At 38.2% G+C, this 20,949-nt stretch overlaps 1 protein-coding gene across 3 annotated transcripts in view; it reads left to right on the top strand.

Annotated features, from left to right (window-relative positions):
• The window catches only part of LOC115214145, a 126,269-nt gene that overhangs the window by 87,390 nt on the left and 17,930 nt on the right, over positions 1 to 20,949 (top strand). Inside the window, exons 3-9 of one of the 3 annotated variants that reach the window (XM_036505033.1) lie at positions 3,292 to 3,330; positions 6,506 to 6,565; positions 7,680 to 7,739; positions 13,729 to 13,797; positions 17,213 to 17,378; positions 18,723 to 18,807; positions 19,129 to 19,437. In XM_036505033.1, the coding sequence (XP_036360926.1) occupies positions 3,292 to 3,330; positions 6,506 to 6,565; positions 7,680 to 7,739; positions 13,729 to 13,797; positions 17,213 to 17,378; positions 18,723 to 18,807; positions 19,129 to 19,437 (788 nt within the window). Of the gene's footprint in view, positions 1 to 3,278; positions 3,331 to 6,505; positions 6,566 to 7,679; positions 7,740 to 13,728; positions 13,798 to 17,212; positions 17,379 to 18,722; positions 18,808 to 19,128; positions 19,438 to 20,949 lie in introns of all 3 variants that reach the window. The other 2 variants (XM_029783210.2, XM_036505034.1) reach the window with 2 other exon arrangements.

The following is a 20,949-nucleotide window of genomic DNA, read 5'->3' on the forward strand; positions in this document are numbered from 1 at the left end:
GATGTAATCGACTTGCCCCTTCCCCCAACATTTCAGGCCTTGTGGGTATAGTAGAAAGGATTATAGAAGGGAAATTGTAGTTGTGATACCTGTGCCGGTGGCACGTAAAATGCACCATCCGAACGTGGCCGATGCCAGCGCCGCCTTGACTGGATTCTGTGCCGGTGGCACGTAAAAAGAACCAACTGATTGTGGCCGCTGCCAGCCTCCCCTGGCACCTGTGCCGGTGGCATGTAAAAAGCACCCACTACACTCTTGGAGTGGTTGGCATTAGGAAGGGCATCCAGCTGTAGAAACACTGCCAGATCAGACTGGAGCCTGGTGCAGCCTCCTGGCTTACCAGACCACGGTTGAACCGTCCAACTCATGCTAGCATGGAAAATGGATGTTAAACGATGATGATGATGATGGGTGGGAGTAACCGAGGTAGAGCTAGTAAGATTAAATAGAGGTGATAAGGTTTCAGGGTAAATGAGACAAAACGACAGGGGATGAGGGTGGATAGAAATTGAAAGAGTGTACAGTAATATCTCACTTTATGAAGACCTGCTTTACAAGACTGCGGGTTTATGAGTTTTATTTTTCAGCTCACTTTTGTATGATGAACTGAAATTTTTCAAGCACAAGATCCAAATTTTGAACGAAGTGCAAAAGTTTCTACCACTACAACAAATACTTCTGCATGTTACTGAGAATTTTATAGAGAGTGAAAAAAAAAAAGCTTCTTCTAAGCAAACAACTCTAGACTTGTCTTTGAAAAACAAATCTACAAGTTTGTCTACGAGTGCTTGTGAATCGGTGATCTACAAGTGATAGTGTGTGCGAGTCTAGTGCTAGGAAAAGTGATTCAGAAAATGATTATAATAATATTTTTTTTTATGAATGATTTTGACTTTTTTTTACTTTTGTGGCATTATTGTATATGGAGAATGAGGAATGGGTAAAGGTGCAAATAATAATACAGTTTAAGGGTGGTCAATGGTAAATATACATTAGTGGGAAAGTAAGGAGTAGATGATGATGTGTATAGAGATTGAGTAGGGTTGAGGAGTGGATGTAGTGAATAGTGGACAAAGGTGGAGGGTGGGGTGACACAATTCTACATAGCTTCACCAGATGGTGACATGCTTTTGCAACTATCATGTTATGACAATACAAGGAGACATTAACACACACCTATATATATATATATATATATATACTATGTCTACAAAATCTATTCATAAGGCATTGGTCAGCCTAAGGCTTGAGCAGAAGACACTTGCCCAAAGTGTGATGTGGTGAGACTGAATCTAACACCATTTGCTTGGTGGCAAACAAACTTCATAACTTCACAGTCATGCCTGACCCTCCGAAATAATAAAACTGTGTAGCAAAATTTTTATATTTTTGCTTTGGGTAAATAAATGTTATTTTCTGTACCCTTCAATCTTTGTTTTTGTGATCTGGTCATCAAAGATTTGAAACTGACCTGTTTTCCATTACATTTCAGACAGATTCAGTGTTGAGTTATTGAAGCAGAAATATCATTATAGTAAATATTTTGCTCAATACCACAGATTCACTTGTTAGTTACTTGACTGTAACTACTTGAGCATGTCTCTTAGTGGCTGACAATATGTGCATCTCTGATCATGTGCGGGAGTAGTGACAGGGGTATCATAGCCATATGTTGAGAGGGATTCTTTGGGGTTTGAATAAATGTAACAAAAGCAAAGTTTGAAGGAAATATTAACCATTTTTCATATTTCCTTGGGATAAGCAAATAGGAAATAACAGTTGCTACCCAAGGACAAAAATCATGGGGATCTTTTCGCTTTGACCAGCAGATTTTAAAAATAATTTCTTTGTAACTAAAAAATATTAAACTCCGTATACTGGTAGAATGTGTTTATAAAACATCTTTTTCTCTTGGCTTTCTTGAGAAAATTCTGTAGTTTGTAAGCTATTTGGTCTTTAATTTCTTGCATTTCGGCAATTTCAACCAATCAATGACGTCTATTGAGGTGAAAACGATTTCTGCCATAATGTATCAACAACAATTATTTCCGGTGTCATATGAAATTGTCCCTGTTATTTATGAGAAAAAAGATACTCTGTGGCCATAAAATGAGGAGTCACTCATAAACAGAGGTGAATAACAAAACCGTTCCCTCTTTAGTGTCCACCCATAATTATGACCCTAGTATCAATCTATTACATTTCAATCTGTTTTAGGATTAGGGTTAAGGGTGGGGGGAAGGGTATCTTTTTTTCTTCAGAAATGTAAATAAACCCAATCTGTTTCTTAAACGAATATATATGTAATGTGTATATCTGTGCAACAGAGAGGAAAATTAAAACTGCATATGTTGTGAACTTAGAATATGTGTTTATTAATAAAAGTTTAATAACGATAATCTTTTATTCATACGAATGTAACTGATATGAAATATGTCATAAATAACAGGGACAATTTCATGTTGACACATTACGGCACAGAATGTTTTCACCTCAATAGACGTCATTGATTGGTTCGAAATGCAAGAAATTAAAGACCAAATATCTTACAAACTATAGAATTTTCTCAAGAAAGCCAAGAGAAAACAATGTTTTATAAACACATTCTACCAGTATACAAAGTTTAACATTTTTTAGTTACAAAGAAATTATTTTTAAAATCTGCTGGTCAAAGCGAAAAGATCCAGTCATGGTATACATTATAAGTATTATTTTTACTTATTACAAGAAAGAGAGGCAGGTGCTGTGACTTCTGTTCTTCCCAGGTAGTAAGATTGATGTAGTTAATTTTTTGCCTTCATCCTTATATGAAGGTTGATGCCTGTAAAAGAAAAAGAGGATATTGCATAGAGCTACAATTCTGGTGGAAGTACTTAGTATGCGATCTAAGATCGAGGTACATTAGATTGATGAGAAGAAGTGCATTGGGTGAGCTTGGACAAAGGCGGTGCAAACAATGTTAATTGAGGAATTGAGGAACACAGAAGTTATTATAGAAATAGAAGAAAGAGACAGAGGAAAGATATAACATGTATAAAAATAGGTTTCTGGTTATAATTTCACTGTTAATATTCATGAGAAAGATTTTACTGAATGCCACAACATCCTATTTGATATTTTCTTGTGAATTTGAAGCTTTGCACCTATGTAAGAAATTAATATTTTATGTCACTAAATCCTTTGAGAAACACTTTGTCATATTCATATTCAGTATATCCAAATCCTTGTGCCTGCATAACAAATGAATTTAATTTTTCTTATTGTTTTTCTATGTTTTGTGAGGGTGAGCAGATCAATTTCCAAGATTCAGTCTACTTCAGGGAATAAATTGTAAGTATCTATCGTCTAAGAAATATATATATATATATATATATATATATATATATATATACACACACACATACATATGAAAATAGTAATGCAATACGAGAGTATTGCTTTCCAGTAAAGGATAGCCCGTGAGGGTAAAATTATACATAAAAGTAAATAAATGGTACAACGAAGCACTAATATATCTATTTTCCAGTAGATATCGGTGCTTCGTTGTACCATTTATTTACTTTTATGTATATACATACGTATATATATATATAAGTGGTTGTCTAAGAAATATATATATATATATATATAAGTGGTTGGCGTTAGGAAGGGCATCCAGCTGTAGAAACTCTACCAGATCAGATTGGACTCTGGTGCAGCCATCTGGTTTGCCAGACCTCAGTCAAATTGTCCAACCCATGCTAGCATGGAAAGCGGACATTAAACGATGATGATGATATATATATATATATACTCGTGCGCACACACACACCTTAACATATATGTATATATTGGGTTGGCAAGAAAGTAATTTCAGTTTTTTAGTGTGAAATAAAAGTCTTTTGTTTGATGACCATTTACTATCTCTCTGGCAACTTCATGATTCCACACTCATAGAACTTCTGGTCCTTATCAACCAAAAGTGAAGTAAGTGCAATTTCAGTTCATCATCATTATTGAAAGTTTAACCATTCAAAGAATTTTGCAAACTTCGAAATAAATGGTAATCTGATGGTGCAAGGTCAGGGCTATATGGTGGATGTGACATCACTTCCCAACTAAGCTCCAATACTTTTTCATGAGTTAGCAAATACATGTATGGTCTAGTGTTATCATGGTGGAACACGATTCCTTCATGATTTGCCAATTATGGCCATTTTTCTTTGATTGCTTCCTCCAGTTTCATTAGTTGTTGACAGTAAACACCTAAATTGATTGTTTGGTTCCTTGGAAGCAGCTCAAAATACAAAATACCATTGTAGTCCCACCAAATTGACAGCATGACCTTTTTTTCGGGCAGTTCAGCATTCGATGTGGTTTGTGCTGGTTCATTACGCTTGGACCATGATCGTTTTTGATTGAGGTTATTGTAGACAATCCATTTTTCATCACCAGTGATGATTCGTTTCAAAAAAAGGGTCAGTTTCATTGCCTTTGGGATGCAAATCTCAAATATTGATTTGTTGTGTTAAGTGAATCTCTTTCAATTTATGTGGAACACAAATATCGAGCTTCTTAACGAGTCCAAGACATTTTAAGTGATTTTCAATTGTTGTGTGTGATACATTTAACCTCTCTGCAATCTCTCGCACAGTTATACGACAATCATTCAATAACGGCTTTGATTTGGTCATCACCAACTTCAATAGGTTGACCAGAACATTGGTCATCTTTGAGTGAAAAATCTCCAGAATGGAATTTTTAAAGTCATTTCTGACAGGTGCATTTTGTCAGGTGCATTCTGTCAGGTGCATTCTGACAGGTGCATTCTGTCAGGTGCATTCTGACAGGTGCATTCTGTCAGGTGCATTCTGACAGGTGCATTCTGACAGGTGCATTCTGTCAGGTGCATTCTGACAGGTGCATTCTGACAGGTGCATTCTGACAGGTGCATTCTGACAGGTGCATTCTGACAGGTGCATTCTGTCAGGTGCATTCTGACAGGTGCATTCTGACAGGTGCATTCTGACAGGTGCATTCTGACAGGTGCATTCTGTCAGGTGCATTCTGACAGGTGCATTCTGACAGGTGCATTCTGTCAGGTGCATTCTGTCAGGTGCATTCTGACAGGTGCATTCTGTCAGGTGCATTCTGACAGGTGCATTCTGTCAGGTGCATTCTGACAGGTGCATTCTGTCAGGTGCATTCTGTCAGGTGCATTCTGACAGGTGCATTCTGTCAGGTGCATTCTGGCAGGTGCATTCTGGCAGGTGCATTCTGTCAGGTGCATTCTGACAGGTGCATTCTGACAGGTGCATTCTGTCAGGTGCATTCTGTCCACCATAAACTTCACGTATCTCTTTGTGGGCTTTGGCAGCTTTCTTGCTTTTACAGAAATAAAAAAGTAAAATATGGCCAAAATGTTCGTTTTTGCACTCCATGTTAAAATTGACACTGAACTGACAGCTGTAAACAAAATTACAGGTAATTTGCTTCTAAAGTAAGCTAAAAGTAACGGCTATCAAATGTCAAAAGGAAAAAATCATAACATTGACACAAGTCATTAAAAAAAATGTAACTCTATTTGCGAAAAATGAAATAACTTTCTTGCCAATCCAGAATATATACATTGTGTGTGTGTTATCCCATAAATAATGTGTTTTTTTATACTTCTTTTATTCTTCAAAATTGAGATAAACAAAGTTCTTTTTTAATCTAAAATATACTCTCCTTCATTTTCTTCCATCTATCTGGTAGACTTGCAAAGCCTCTCTTCCAAAATTCACTTGTCTGTGACGAAAAATACTCTTCCACTACCGTTCTGATCTCGTCTACAGAATTCGTATTTTTTCTGCCCAAATGATTTTGATAATTAGATGGGGTGAATTTGGTGGGTGGGGCATCGTTTCCCATTCAAACTGCTCCAGCATTTGGAATATCATCCTCACTGTATGTGGCCAAGCGATGGAAGAACACCTTTTGTCTTGAAACCAAAGATGGTTGTTTTTCTTCTAACACTGACTTGAATGACTGGTTGAATGACCAAATCCAAGCTTCTCTGCTAGTTCTTCAACAGTTACAATGGGATTTTGTTCCACTAGGGTTTGCAGGAAGTCCTCGTCAAGCTCTACAGATCTTCCAGGATGAGGCTCATCTTCTGGGCTGTAGTCTCTGGCTTAGAATTTCTGGAACCACAGTTGAGACTGGCTTAGGCTTATTATCCAATCCCCATATATTGCATTTAACCATTTAGCATTTAGATTAATCTGTCAAAGCCTGTAAAGCCTGTTTAATTACATTCTTTTAAATTAATTGTACAGCATCTTGTAACTCTGAGAGTTTATTTTTAGAATGACTTTGTAGGGTAGGTGTGAGAGGTCAGAGCTGGCTGGTTTGAGCATAAAACAGGAAGACAATTTTGGCCTGATATGGCCGGTTTAAACACTAAAGAGTTAATATTCCTCACACTTTCCATTGAATTGTTGCCTTTGTTGATCTCATAAAGCACTTTCTTTTTCTATTATAGAAGATCCCAGAGATTGAGCCAACAGACATCTTCACCTCCAAGATCTTCAAGACAACCAATGTAATTGAGATTTCTGTCACACTCTTTTTGAAGTCATGGTGGTGGTGGTGGTGTACATGGCATTTCTTGCAATGATTGTATTGAGGAAAATTGGTGTATCTGGCAGTACTAGTATTGATGGTAGAGGGAGATGATTGTGATGATACGAAGTGCATTACAGAAGTTTTAAGACTTTTTGAGGAGAGGCAGTTGTAACTGTCCTAGATTATTGTAATTTAAGTATCATTATCCGAGCGTGATCGTTGCCAGAGCGGCTGTCTGGCCTCCGTTCCGGTGGCACGTAAAAGACACCATCACTCCAGTGCAAAATACAACAAATGAAAAATTACTAGTGGTCAGGTGTTTCTGAGAAAATTCAGTAAAGACTCATAACCAATATATCACTTAACCAAACAACTCTTTAGTCCTCAATCTTTATCTATAGAACTTCTTGCATCTAAGGACGATTCCTTTGTCTTAATGGATCGTGAGGATATCGTGAAACACTGTAATGAGCGCTTAACTGTTCATTCTGCCTCAAATGGACCATTTCCCTACCAATAAAAAAAAAAAATGTTTTATATATATATAAGCACAAGCATGGCTGTGTGGTAAGAAATTTGCTTCTCAACCACATGGTTCAGGGTTCTCTCCTGCTGCAGAGTACCATCAGGCCTTGTGAGTGGATTTGGTAGAGGGAAAATGAAAGAAGCCTGTCGTGTGTGTTTATTTTTGTTCCCCTCTGCTTGAAAAACATTTAAGTCCCCATAATTTAGCAGTTTGGCAAAAGAGACCAATAGAATAAATACCAGGCTTGAAAAGACAATAAGTACTGGAACTGACTAGTTTGACTAAAATTTCTCAAGGTAGTGCCCCAGCATGGCCACAGTCTAATGACTGAAACAAAATAAAAGATAAAAGATATCACATGTGCATGTGTATGCATAGAAAGATGGGTGATAACACTATGATGGTCATGATATTGATAATTTTATTGTGCAATTAATAACCTCATCAACCAGCCAGTGATAGAGACAGGGTTAAACCCCTGTTGATCATTTCTGTCTTAGATATGTTTAACATTATTTTATTACAACTTTTGTACATAATTCATGATTGTTATTGTTATTTTCAGAAATAGCGAAGTAACTCGTACTCCAAAAATGGACCCATCTCCAAGTCTACCAACCATGATGTAAGTTGAGGATTCTATTCTTGAGTGTGTGTGAGTGTATGTGGATACCATCACCATCATTTACCATCCATCTTCCATGCTGGTATGGGTTAGACGGTTTGACAGGGTCCAATGGGTAGAGAAACTGCATTGAGCTCTAATGTTCTCTTTGGCATGCTTTCAAAGGCTGGATGTCCTTCCTAATGTCAACCACCTATTGTACTAAATACTATTTTTGTTGGCACCAACACTAGTGTAGTTGACATGTGACTTGCAAGATTAAAAAAACCCTTCAACTTTCTGGGAGTAAAGGAGATGGGAGGCAGTGTTTCATCATAGAGAAAAAAGAACAGATTTCTTGCTATAGAGGAGATACATGGCAACAATGAATTATATTTGGGTTATATAAAGGTGGGAGTGAGATTTTGTGGTGGAACTGAAAACTCTGTATGTATATGTATATATATATATATGTGTGTGTGTATGTATTTATAAATGGATATATATATATACAGGGTGCGATGGGTAAATTGTTGCCATCTTATATTTTTTATTTTGTGCATGCACATTGCTTGTTTTTGATTTTGCTGACTACACACTATAGTAGGGTCAGTTGGGTACTGTCAGTGAGAAAAACAGCACCATTACACAATTCACTCTGCCAGTAATTAGGAAACGACATGTGGTACTGCTTGGCATTTGAGCCAGAAGCTCCAATACAAACATTTCAGAGTGTTTGGGTGTCAATCTGAGGACATACACCAAGAGTGATAAAAATCAAACATCCCGTCAACATCACATCATGATGTTTGGAATGATCACTAGTGATGACGACATTATGCCTCCATTCATCTTCCCACACGGCCTCAGACTCAACATGGAGGCCTACATCAAGTGCCTGGAGGAGGTAGTGCTGCCCTGAGTCACGAGGGTGGCTGCTGGAAGACCCTATGTCTGGCAACAGGACTCTGCACCATGCCACACAAGCAAGAGAACCCAGTCATGGCCGTCAGAGAATTTCTGCAACCGCATCACCCCTAACATCTGGCCACCTAACTCTCCAGACTGCAACCCCCTTGATTATTATGCGTGGGGTGCAGTTGAACAAGAGACCAACAAAACTCCTTGTAACACCAAAGATTAACTGAAGGCAAGGATTATGGCAGTATTCACCAACTTAAACAAGGAGACCATCCAGTAGAGTCGCAGGAGATTCTGAAGTCATCTGGAGGCTGTGGTTGAAGCCAATGGCGATTTTATTGAGTAAATTTACTCTTTAGTATTTCAAGATATTTTTATATAATTTTGGTAAATATATCTGTTAAAATGAGATGTCAATGTTATTTTCATTTTTATGTAATTTGGGCAGCAGTTTATTCACTGCACCCTATATATATATATATATATATATATATATATATATATGGCAAATGAAAGACGGAAGATGGAATATACGAGAATTTATTATTAATCTTGACAATTGCTTTGATGCATTTACCATCGATTCCTCTTGGGTGGGACACCCAACAAGTGGTTCAGGAGCATCCGGTGGTGCAGATGTATCTCGTTGGGTGATAAATAAATATAACTCATTAAAATAACTGTTCTGCAATGTAACTTCTCCTTTTGTAGAAAGGAAAGCAGTCAGACGGAGGAAATATCTTCATTTATATAGAAGATCGAAAATAAAATCACAGATGGCAAAAAGAGAAATGAACATACAATCTAGCAAGAAAAGTATCTAAAGTGACCCTTAACAAATATGGATGTATAAACGCCCTTGGGCAAGCTATGTGGCGTGAGTACACTCACTCATACAAGCATTTGCAAAAATGTGAACATACACACACACGTGAGGTTTGGTACACTCATGATCACAAAGCGAGTTAGCTGTCTACTTGGTGTTTGTAAGAATGGGGAGGTTAAAAGTAAACTTAAGTCATCCATACCTTAAAGTAAATCAAATTATGTTAACGGTTACTCAAAATTCATTCCCACTGTATTGTGCGAAAGTACATTTATATGCATGTAGGCATCTTGAGAGTCGTTCAGAAATTCTGTTAATGATCTCGTTAGTCCACAAAATAGACAGGGATTCTTCGGAGCAGAGACAGCATCTTCTGGAGATTATATTATATGGTTTTGCATACCTTACTATGGATCATTTAATGCTGTACTTCATCTTATCCTCCTTCAGTCGCCATACAAAATCTGCCAAAGATGTTGAATGTCTCTTATTGATTGTATTAAAGCTGGCAACATGATTATGATAACAATTCTTATATACACACACACACACAAATGTCACTAAATGTGACTAGAGTGTTAGGAAACAGCCACATTGCTAGAAATAAGAGCTAAACCGCTCTAATGCTGTTTAGCGGTTTAATTCTTATTTCTAGCAATGTAAGTGTTTCCTAACACCCTAGTCACATTTAGTGACATTTGTATTTAAGTTAGAGGGCTTGCACTTTCTATGGTCATTGAAAACTGTCCAAGGGTGGTCATGCACATCTTTACATTTCCCCAATCACCCCGCAAAGCCATTAAAAAATCAATAGAAGTTACTTTTTTGTGAATTTTCTATCCCAAACCCAATCAAAATGCCCGAAACTTAATACACCAATTGAATGCCAGTTAGCTGTATGTGATTGGTCAGAGATTTGGACAGTACTCGCGTGTATGTGCGCATGCACGCAGCTGTGCTAGTATTCATATAAAGGAAGAGGAAGAAAATGGAGATTGTGAAGTTAATAAGAGTTTATTATTAACAACAAATCAAACACCATCCCTTACACCTGTTTCAATTATACACAGTGAATTAATTAAATATTAAGTTCATATTTCTGAACATAATATCTTCAGAAAGAACAAAAATATACCAAAATGTGTATGTATATGGATACATGGATGTATATGTCAGTGTGCATATGTATTAATGTATTCATGCATATACATATATGTACATAAGTGTATATATATATGTATGTGTGATGATATGTATGTGCGTGTGGATGTATATATGTGTGTAAATATATGCGAACGTCTGTGTCTGTACGTATATATATATAGCACGGATGAATGTATGTATCCATGTATATACGTACATGTGCCTTATATATATAATGGTAAAGTATTGCTAAGGGTGCATGAGTAGGGAGTTCACATGAATGTGAAGAAGGGAGAGAGTGCAGTGGCTGGTGAAACCTAGGTAAATAGAGTGAGGGACAACAGGATAATATTGATACTGTGGGCAGGGCAGTGAGGACAGGCTTGGGCTGCAAAAGTGGAGAGAAAGAGAGATAAGTATAGCGCATGAAAAAAAAATAAATGTGGGTAAGAGGTGAAGGGGAAATGTAGTTTGGTTTAGTTGAGTAGGGTGTGTGAAAAATTTTACGCATCACTTCCAGAACTCAATTTTGCTGAAGTGGGCAGGTCTTCTCAAGAAGCTCATAATGCCAGACACCTTGGTCCATTGTCATCTCCTCCATCATCATTTTTTTGTTTCAATGTCTATTTTTCCATTCTTGCATGTGTTAAACAGCTTATTGAGGCAGATTTTCCATGACTGGATACCTTTCCTTTTGCCTACCCTCATCTGTTTCCAAGCAAGTTAATGGTTCCACACAACCAGCCATGTTTCCGCAGAATATTGGAAAGGAATAGCACTGCTTGTATGACAGCTAACACTCGTTTACAGCTACCAAAATCAAGAGAGACAAATGCAACTAGCGCTCCTTTGGTTGCTACAATGACAAGTATTCCACTTGTTCCGATGAATGAAACAGCCTGCTCTGGAAATTAATGCTCAAGTGTCTGAGCATACCCTTAACATAGCTCTCAGGGAAATTCAGTGTGGTACAGAATGTGACAAGGCTAGCCCTTTGAATCTCAAGTACAACTCGTTTTTGCCAGCTGAGTGGACTGGAGCTAAGGAGCAACATAAGTAAAGTGTCTTGTTCAAGGAAGCAACATGCCACCAGGAATCAAACTCACAACTTTATGATCATGACCTGAATACCCTAATCACCAAGCCATGTGCCTTCACAGAGCCAAAAAACACTCCCCCTACACACAAATAATAATAATTATTATTTTTATTTTTTTCTTCTTCACATTTTGGCACAAGGCCAACATTTTTGGGGGAGAGGGTCTTTTGAACCCAAAAATATGAAAGGCAAGGTGAACCTTGGCAGAATTTGGGCTATAGTAGGAGACACTTTCCCAAGGTATCACATAGTTGGACTAAAAAACCCAAATCCATATAGTTGTGAAGCAAACTTCTTAACCACATAACCATGCCTACACACACACACACACACATATATGGGTAGTATTTAATGTGCAAATTAACATCAAATTTTAACGGAAGTTTTAATTTAAATCACTTTAACCCTTTTGTTATCATATTTCTTAAAAAAAAATACCTTTGTCTCTATTAATTGTGGGAATGATGAAAAATTTAGTAGAATACCTTTGTCTTAATTAGTTGGTATTTGGAATGTAAGCTGACATGAAAATTTTAATGGAAAGTTTGATTTAGATTACTTTAAAACAGGACATTTGTATTATGGAACCAGAGATTTTTATCAGACAAGCTGGCATCAAAAGGGTTAAGTAAAGGATTTAAAAAATCCCAGATGTCTTTGAAAGCACAGAATAATCAGTTATAATGTTAACAAGGAATATGAATATCTTCACATCATCACCATTTCACTCAAGCAGTGACATGTATGAAATAATAACTTTCATACACATCTGTGTGCACATGCACACACACACACTTGATGGGTTTCCTGCAGTTTCCATCTACCACTTTAACTCATAGTATATATATATATATATATATATATATATATATATATATAGGTTTAGTGATGCAAACTGGAAAAATAGAACTCAAAACATGAGTATGTACTCTCTTTTACTTGTTTCAGTCATTTGACTGCGGCCATGCTGGAGCACTGCCTTTAGTCGAGCAAATCGACCCCGGGACTTATTCTTTGTAAGCCCAGTACTTATTCTATTGGTCTCTTTTGCCGAACCGCTAAGTGACGGGGACGTAAACACACCAGCATCGGTTGTCAAGCAATGCTAGGGGGACAAACACAGACACACAAACACACACACACATACATATATATATACATATATACGACAGGCTTCTTTCAGTTTCCGTCTACCAAATCCACTCACAAGGCATTGGTCGGCCCGGGGCTATAGCAGAAGACACTTGCCCAAGATGCCACGCAGTGGGAGTGAACCCGGAACCCTGTGGTTGGTTAGCAAGCTACTTACCACACAGCCACTCCTGCGCCTATATGTATATTTTTTATTAATATTTAGTAAAAGCAACAGAGTGACTCACCCCTTGGTTTCAAATTTTGGTATGGGGCCAACAGTTTTGGGAGAGGGCTTAGTCAATTACATCAACCCCTGTGCTGTCAACCTCAAAAGGATGAAAGGCAAAATCAACTTCAGTGGAATCGAAACGCAGAATGTGCAGATGGATGAAATGCCATTACGCATTTTGCCTGGTCTGCAAATGATTCTGCAACCCCGCCAACTTAAATCTGTAATGATGGTACAAATTTTAGCACAAGGCCAGCAATTTTGAGGGAGGAGTAAGTCAATTACATTAATCCCAGTGTTCAGTGGGTAACTTATCTTCATCATGTAAGGGTGCTTCTCTGCATATGTTCATTCTACTAGAAATAGCAGTTGAATCTCTCTCAAATCACATCCTACCATCTTAAAAGGACACATCAGATAATGTGGTCCTGAATGTACTATGTCTGAATAAAAGATGAGGTGGTCAGCCCTGATTTGAGAGTAAACCACATCAATAACCATTTCCCTTCAGCCACTAGCTGTCTAAAGTTCCATCACAACTGTTGAAGTACATAAGCAGGTCCCTCCATATTTCCAGACCAGACTTCACTCATGGCATCACCACTATTGAAACTGTTTAGAAGCAGTGTATTAATGTTGTGGTATATTTTCTCTCTAGGAATGAACCCTTGACCCCTGCTGAAACACCACCCATTCATACAGCAGATGCAGACCTGCCATCGTTCCTGTAAGTAGAGCTGAATGAACTATGTTTTATTAACCAGCTAGGGTATTATTACAGTATACACGGTCAAGGCTGTATGTAGACATGATTGTCAAAGGTGTGTGCTTGCTTAAATACTTTTACAATAACAAATAATACTACTGTTTAACACATTTTTTGTCCTTGGGTAGCAGCTGTTATTTCCTATTTGCTTACCCTTAAAAATTATGAAAAATGGCTATTTTGATCAACTTTTGCATTTGTTATATTTATTCCGACCCCAAAGAATCCCTCAACGTATGGCTATGATGTTCCCTCATTACTCTTGCTTGTGATGCGCATATTATCAACCACTAAGGGACATGCTCAAGTGGTTAAGATCAAGCAAATCTGTTGTCCTAAGCAGAATATTTGCTTTAACAATGTTTCTACTTCAACAACTCAGCAGTGAATTTGTGTGAAATGTAATGGAAAACCCTTCAGTTTCAAAACAAATGCGAAATTTGAAGGGAATAGTAGTTGTTTCTTTATATTTGTAGATAGAAACAAATAGGAAATAACACTTACTGACCAAAGATATAAAAAAATAAAAATAAAAGATAAAACTTTGTTACACAGTGTAATCATTTGTGATCTGTTTGCAGAAAGAGATAGACAGAAGAAGACGAAAAATTATGTGCTTACTTCTCAGAGCTGTATGTAGATAGGGTGGCATAAAAGGCATATGCTGATGGTGGAAGATATTTGTGACATAGGAAGAGGGCACATAAAAAGCACCATCTGAACGTGGCCGTTGCCAGTGCCGCCCCGACTGGCTTCTGAGCCGGTGGCACATAAAAAGCACCATCCGAACGTGGCACATAAAAAGCTCCAACCGATCATGGCCGATGCCGGAGCCCCCTAGCACCTGTGCAGGTGGCACGTAAAAAGCACCCACTACACTCGCGGAGTGGTTGGCGTTAGGAAGGGCATCCAGCTGTAGAAACTCTGCCAGATCAGACTGGAGCCTGGTGCAGCCCCTGGCTTCCCAGACCCCGGTCGAACCATCCAACCCGTGCTAGCGCGGAAAACGGACGTTAAACGATGATGAGGGAGAAATAATAAGGTTTTTTTCTCAGAATGTTGGATTTCACTGATGAGGTGATGGTACTAACTAGGATGAGTGCTAATGTGACATATTTTAACATTTTCTTCTCATACTGTTTAACTCATAACAGTATAGAAAATGGATGTGATAGCAAGTGGAGTGGTGATGGTAATGCCATTGCTGTTGACTTTCATGAATATTATTATTGTTTTTAGAGGTATTTCGTGTGATTGGGGTGGGGCAGAGTAGAGATAAAAATAACAGTGATGAGACAGCTGTAATGACATGCATAAGATCTGGTCATCAAATCTAAGTAGAGATTTCAAACTTAAAATCTTCAAAGCCACAGTCGAACCAATTCTACTATATGGCTCAGAAACCTGGACGTTATCAAAGAAGCTTGAGAGGCGGTTGGATAGAACTTACATTCGTCTCCTTATGAGAGCTCAAAATCTCTTGTGGAAGCGTCATCCAACCAAAGTACAAATATATGGGAAACTACCACCTGTATCATCTCTTGTGAAAGGTAGAAGAGTCCAGTTTGCTGGACATTGTTGTAGAGCTGAAAATGAGGTAATTTCTACTCTTCTCCTCTGGAAGCCATCTGCTCGCGATACCGGAGGGCGCACACTCTCCTACCCTGATGTAATCTCCAGGGATACAGGCATCCAGCAACAGAACCTCCGTAATGCTATGATGGACCATGAAGTCTGGCGTAACATAGTAAATTCCATTGTCTCGACCACGGTCAAACAATGATGATGATGATGGGCCCCTCAGTGTATAGGGTGAGTAAAAATGAATGGAGCAGAAGAGCCAGGAATGTGTATGGGTCGATGTTGCAAGCATATATACGAAAGTAAGGTGTGAGGAATGGGGGAAGCAGTGAGTATGATGAATGAAGAACAAGTATTGAGTGGATGATGAGAAGAGAAGGTGGGGAAGTGTAGGTGACAACTGGAAGGGTTGAAGGGGTGGATAAATGATGGATGAGTGGATTCTGTCTCTAATTAAAATAAAGCTTGCATGGGAAAATGAAACACAAAAAGGTATCACCAGGTTTTTCTTAATCTTTTAATCCAGGAAGAAGGGCAATGCTCAAGGCCTGTGAGAGACAGAGGAAGGTATCCTCCAACCAGAAGCCTTGGTGGACTCGGCTAAAAGCATCCAAGGTGCTGGGCAGCAGATTAAATCTTCTATTCAAGTGAAAAAAAAAAAGATAGGATAAAGATCCTTCCCAAGTCATATAGACTCATTGGGTCAGTTTCTGTGGTGTATGTTCCCCACTTGGACAGGGCACTAGTCTTTCGCAGGATTACTCATTTTTGTCAGCTGAATGAACTGGAGTAATGTGAAATGAAATATCAATTGTTAAATCGCCAGAGCAAATATTGCAAGTTATCTTTCAAACATTTTAACAATACTGCCAGTTCGCTGCCATAATAATAATATTCATTTTAGACGCAGATGTTCTGGGTTCATTCCTACTGTATGGCACATTGGGCAAGTGTCTTCTACTATAGACCTGGATTGACCAAAGCCTTGTGAGTGGATTTGTTAGTTGGATACTGAAAAAGGCCCATCACCTGTGTATGTGTTTTGTCTTGACATTGTGTCGTACAAGTGGTGTTGTTCATTTTTAATATTCTGTGGAAACCTGTTTGCCATGGGGAAATATTACCTTGCTTAGAAATAGGTGAAAGTTGGCAACAAGAAGGGCATCAAGCTGTAGAAAATCTGCCTCAAATAAACTCTGTCTGACCCATGCATACATGGAAGCGGTCTTTAATTATTATTATTATTCTGTTCTATATTTTAGAGATGAAGAATTCTGTACATTATTTACATTGGATGGATATTTGTCCTCATCTGGTTTGTTGTTACCATAGTGTTTCAGCAGATTTACTCTCCAGCCTTCATCAGGTGTCCTGGTAGAATTCTGAACCCAACCCTGGGTTCTTGTTCCTAAGGTATTTTTTTGCTGATGTTATTATTTTTTCATTCAAGGTACTGTCTGGAATTGAATTGGAATCTTAGGGGTTAGTAGCCTGCACTTTTAACCATTACACTTGAATAAATAATAATAATATAATAATAATAATAATAACATCAGCAAAAAAACATACCTTAGGAATGAGAACCCAGGGTTGGGTTCAGAATTCTACCAGGACACCTGATGAAGGCTGGAGAGTAAATCAGCCGAAACATTGTGGTAACATCAAAGAAGATGAGGAAACATATCCATCCAATATAAATAATGATTATTATTATTATTATTTGTACATAGTCATAAATACAAAAACGGTTTATAGACAATATGTAGTAACTTCTGTGGTTTTGGTCTACTTTCAGGAAGGACCAGGCCTACCCTATCAAATGTCCACCTTTCTGTAACAAATGCTGCACCAACAAACACAGCAAACTACTTTTAGCTCTTCTTAACTGTGATGACAGTACTGACGACTTTAAGGAGTCAGTTTCTTTCAAGAATTTCCTGAACACTATTAATTATTATGAGGTTGGTATCATTTCTGAGGTATTCAATTTTGTCATACTCTTTTTCCTTCTGAATACCTCTGACTCTCTTTATCTCTCTCTGTCTGGCTGTCCATTTATGTATGTATGTATCTATCTCTGTCTGTCTGTCTCTCTCTCTGCGCATATATATATATATATATATTTATATATATATATATTAAGGCGGTGAGCTGGCAGAAACGTTAGCACGCCAGGCGAAATGCGTAGCCGTATTTCGTCTGTCGTTACGTTCCGAGTTCAAATTCTGCTGAGGTCGACTTTGACTTTCATCCTTTCGGGGTCGATAAATTAAGTACCAGTTATGCACTGGGGTCTAATCGATTTAATCCCTTTGTCTGTCCTTATTTGTCCCCTCTATGTTTAGCCCCTTGTGGGCAGTAAAGAAATATATATATATACATAGTGAAACCACATGGCTTAGTAGTCAGGGTGTTGCACGCAGGATTGTGAGATCATGGTTTCAATCCCCAGATCAGGTGTTGCGTTGTGTTCTTGAGTAAACTATTTCATTTCACATTGCTCTGTGATCATTTTTTCATCGGACATGTGGCACATTGTGCACCTGTACAGGTAATGTCCATTTGATGGAGAGAGTGAGTTTACGTGAACACAAACATTTGATCACTATAAACGAATCACATGTGGTTATTCAGTAAGAAATTACAGAACCTGCAGACATTATTCTCATTTTCTCACTCTCGTGGTTTTAAGGTCAGATTAATAAGCTTCATAATGACCCCACTAAACTGAAATCATCATGATTTAATGTCTGTTATCCATGCTGGGCATGGGTTGGATGGTTGACCTGAGCTGGCAAGCTGGAAGACTGCACCAGACTCCATTCTGATTTGACATGGTTTCTACGGCTGGATGCCCTTCCTAATGCCAACCACTCCAAGAGTGTAATGGGTGCTTTTATGTGCCACTGGCACAGGTGCCATTTGCATGACACCAGTATCTGCCACAACTGTGATTTTACTTGGCTTGATGGGTTTTCTTCTGAAGCACAGCGTAATGCCAAAGATCTCGGTCATTGGACATTGCCTCCGTGAGAGCCACACTCGAAAGGTGCTTTTCACAAGCCACTGGCATCAGTCACCTTGTCTCCGTGGGGCCCAATGTTTGAAAGATGCTTTTTACATGACATCAGCATTGGCCACGGCTGTGATTTCACTTGGCTTCACAAGTCTTCTCAAGCACAGCGTATCACTAAAGGTCTCGGTCACAATCATCATTCTTTATTTAACAGATAGCCAATTGTCAAAATTATCAGTAAATTAATTACCTATTTATTAAACAATTGATTTTTTTTTTTTTTTTTCAGAAAAAGAACTGGAGGAGAAATTCAGCCATATTTGATGTGAATCCCGAATATCGATACCCTTTGATGCACTGGGCAGCAATTCTTAGTAAGTTTCAGTTTTGATCTTACTTCCAGTGTAGAGAATGCAAAGAGCAGTAGCTCTGCTAAAAGCTGTCATCCTTATTACTCTGTTGTTTAACCATTAAGCCTCTCAGCTAGCTTGCTGATTGTTGTAAGAGCATCAGATATGACCAGAAAAATTCAAAAGCCCGTCTGATTTTTTGAATTTTTAATTTGAGAGCTGATAAGTTCTTTGGAAATTTAATTGCAGCAAAATAACTAACCTAATAGAGGTTACTTCATTAGTTCATTCTTTATTCATTAATCAAAATCCTTTGTATAATGATATTTGATTTTTTTTTAATAGGTAAATTAAACATTTTGAAGTGGTTGGCATCTGCAGGTTATAACATAAATGTTCTACACACCAACACAGGAGACACTGCCTTGCATCGAGTCTTGCTGTGTATCAGGGCAATACGTTTAAATAATCCTGTAATGGTGAAGAAATTTCCTCAGATTCTTGAAATTCTGGAACCGAATTTAAAAATTAAAAACAGGGCAGGTTTAACACCATTCCTCACAAGCTGTGAGACCGTTGGCATGGATGGTCGAGCACATTACCGAAATGTTGATCTTCTTAGAGACATCTTGAACTTTGCTAAAGAGCGCCCAGGTGAGTTCTATAAATACAATCCTACACAGTTTTGTTTGTGTATGTGTTTGTGTGAACATACATGTGCATTTCTGTGTGTGTGTTGTGTGTGTGTGTGTGTGTGTGTGTGCGCACTTGCAAGCAAACTTTTGGACATATGTTATTGCTGAAAACTTAATACATGTTAATGTAGTTATGGCTGTGTGGGCCTCTTAGACAAGTGTCTTCTACTATAGCTTCAGGCTAGACAAAGCTGTATGAGTAGATATGGTAGACAGAAACTGAAAGAAGCCCATTGTGTGTACATATGTATGTATATATGTGTGTGTTTGTATGCATATATATGTATATATCATCATCATTTAACATCCATGTTCCATGCTGGCATGGATTGGATGGCTTGACAGGATTTGATACATGACTGTCTTGAGCACCAATTTCTGCTTTGGCATCGTATTTACACCTTGATGTCCTTCCTAATGCTAACTACTTTACAGCATGGACTATATACATGCATATGTATAAAAAGTACTCATGCTGGTGTCACGTAAAAAGTACACAGTACGCTCTGTAGAGTGGTTGGCATTAAGAAGGGTATCCAGCCATAGAAGCCATGCCAGAGCAGAGAATGGAGCCTGGTTTTCTAGCTCTGGTCAAACTGTCCAACCCATGCCAGCATGGAAAAACGGATGTTAAATGGTGATGATGATGACAAGAAGGACGACAATGATGCAGCAATGTCCCGTGTGTTGTTCTTTATTTTAGACAGTAGGGTGTGTTATAAGGATGGTTTGCCTGCTAGTTGTAGCAACTCAACGTACTATATAGAGGCTCCTTCGTTGTGCCGAGAGAAAAGGAGACAGAAACAATGAAAGAAAAGAAAGAAAGAGTGAATCATTTTATCTAATAAAAATCAAGTTTATACTATTTGTAACATACATACGTTGAAAATGTTAGCTGAAGTAAACTGTCTAGGGGTGTGATTGGCATTAGGAAGGGCATCCAACCATAGAAACTCTGCCAGATCATGATTGGAGCCTGGTGCAGCCATCTGGTTCGCCAGCCCTCAGTCATTCGTCCAACCCATGCTAGCATGGAAAGTGGACGTTAAATGATGATTATGATGATGATGATGATGATTGATTTACTAAAATCACCTTGAACTATCTAGGGGTGTGGTTGGCATTAGGAAGGGCATTCAGCTGTAAACTATCTATCCATAAACTATCTAGGAGTGTGGTTCGTTAGGAAGGGCATCCAGCTGTAGAAACTCTGCCAGATCAAGATTGGAGCCTGGTACAGCCATCTGGTTCGCCAGCCCTCAGTCATTCGTCCAACCCATGCTAGCATGGAAAGCAGACGTTAAACGATGATGATGATGATTGATTTACTAAAATCACCGTGAAACTAAATCTTACAAAGCAACTGTTATGTTATATTGCTGTAAGGATACGGCAGACAGCATGGCAGTCATTTATAAGCTTGTGTGACATGGTTGCTTGTATAATGTCCATGTTTTCATTAATTATTTTA

The sequence above is a fragment of the Octopus sinensis genome, linkage group LG7 (assembly GCF_006345805.1).
Source record: "Octopus sinensis linkage group LG7, ASM634580v1, whole genome shotgun sequence".
Classification (NCBI taxonomy): Eukaryota; Metazoa; Mollusca; class Cephalopoda; order Octopoda; family Octopodidae; genus Octopus; species Octopus sinensis.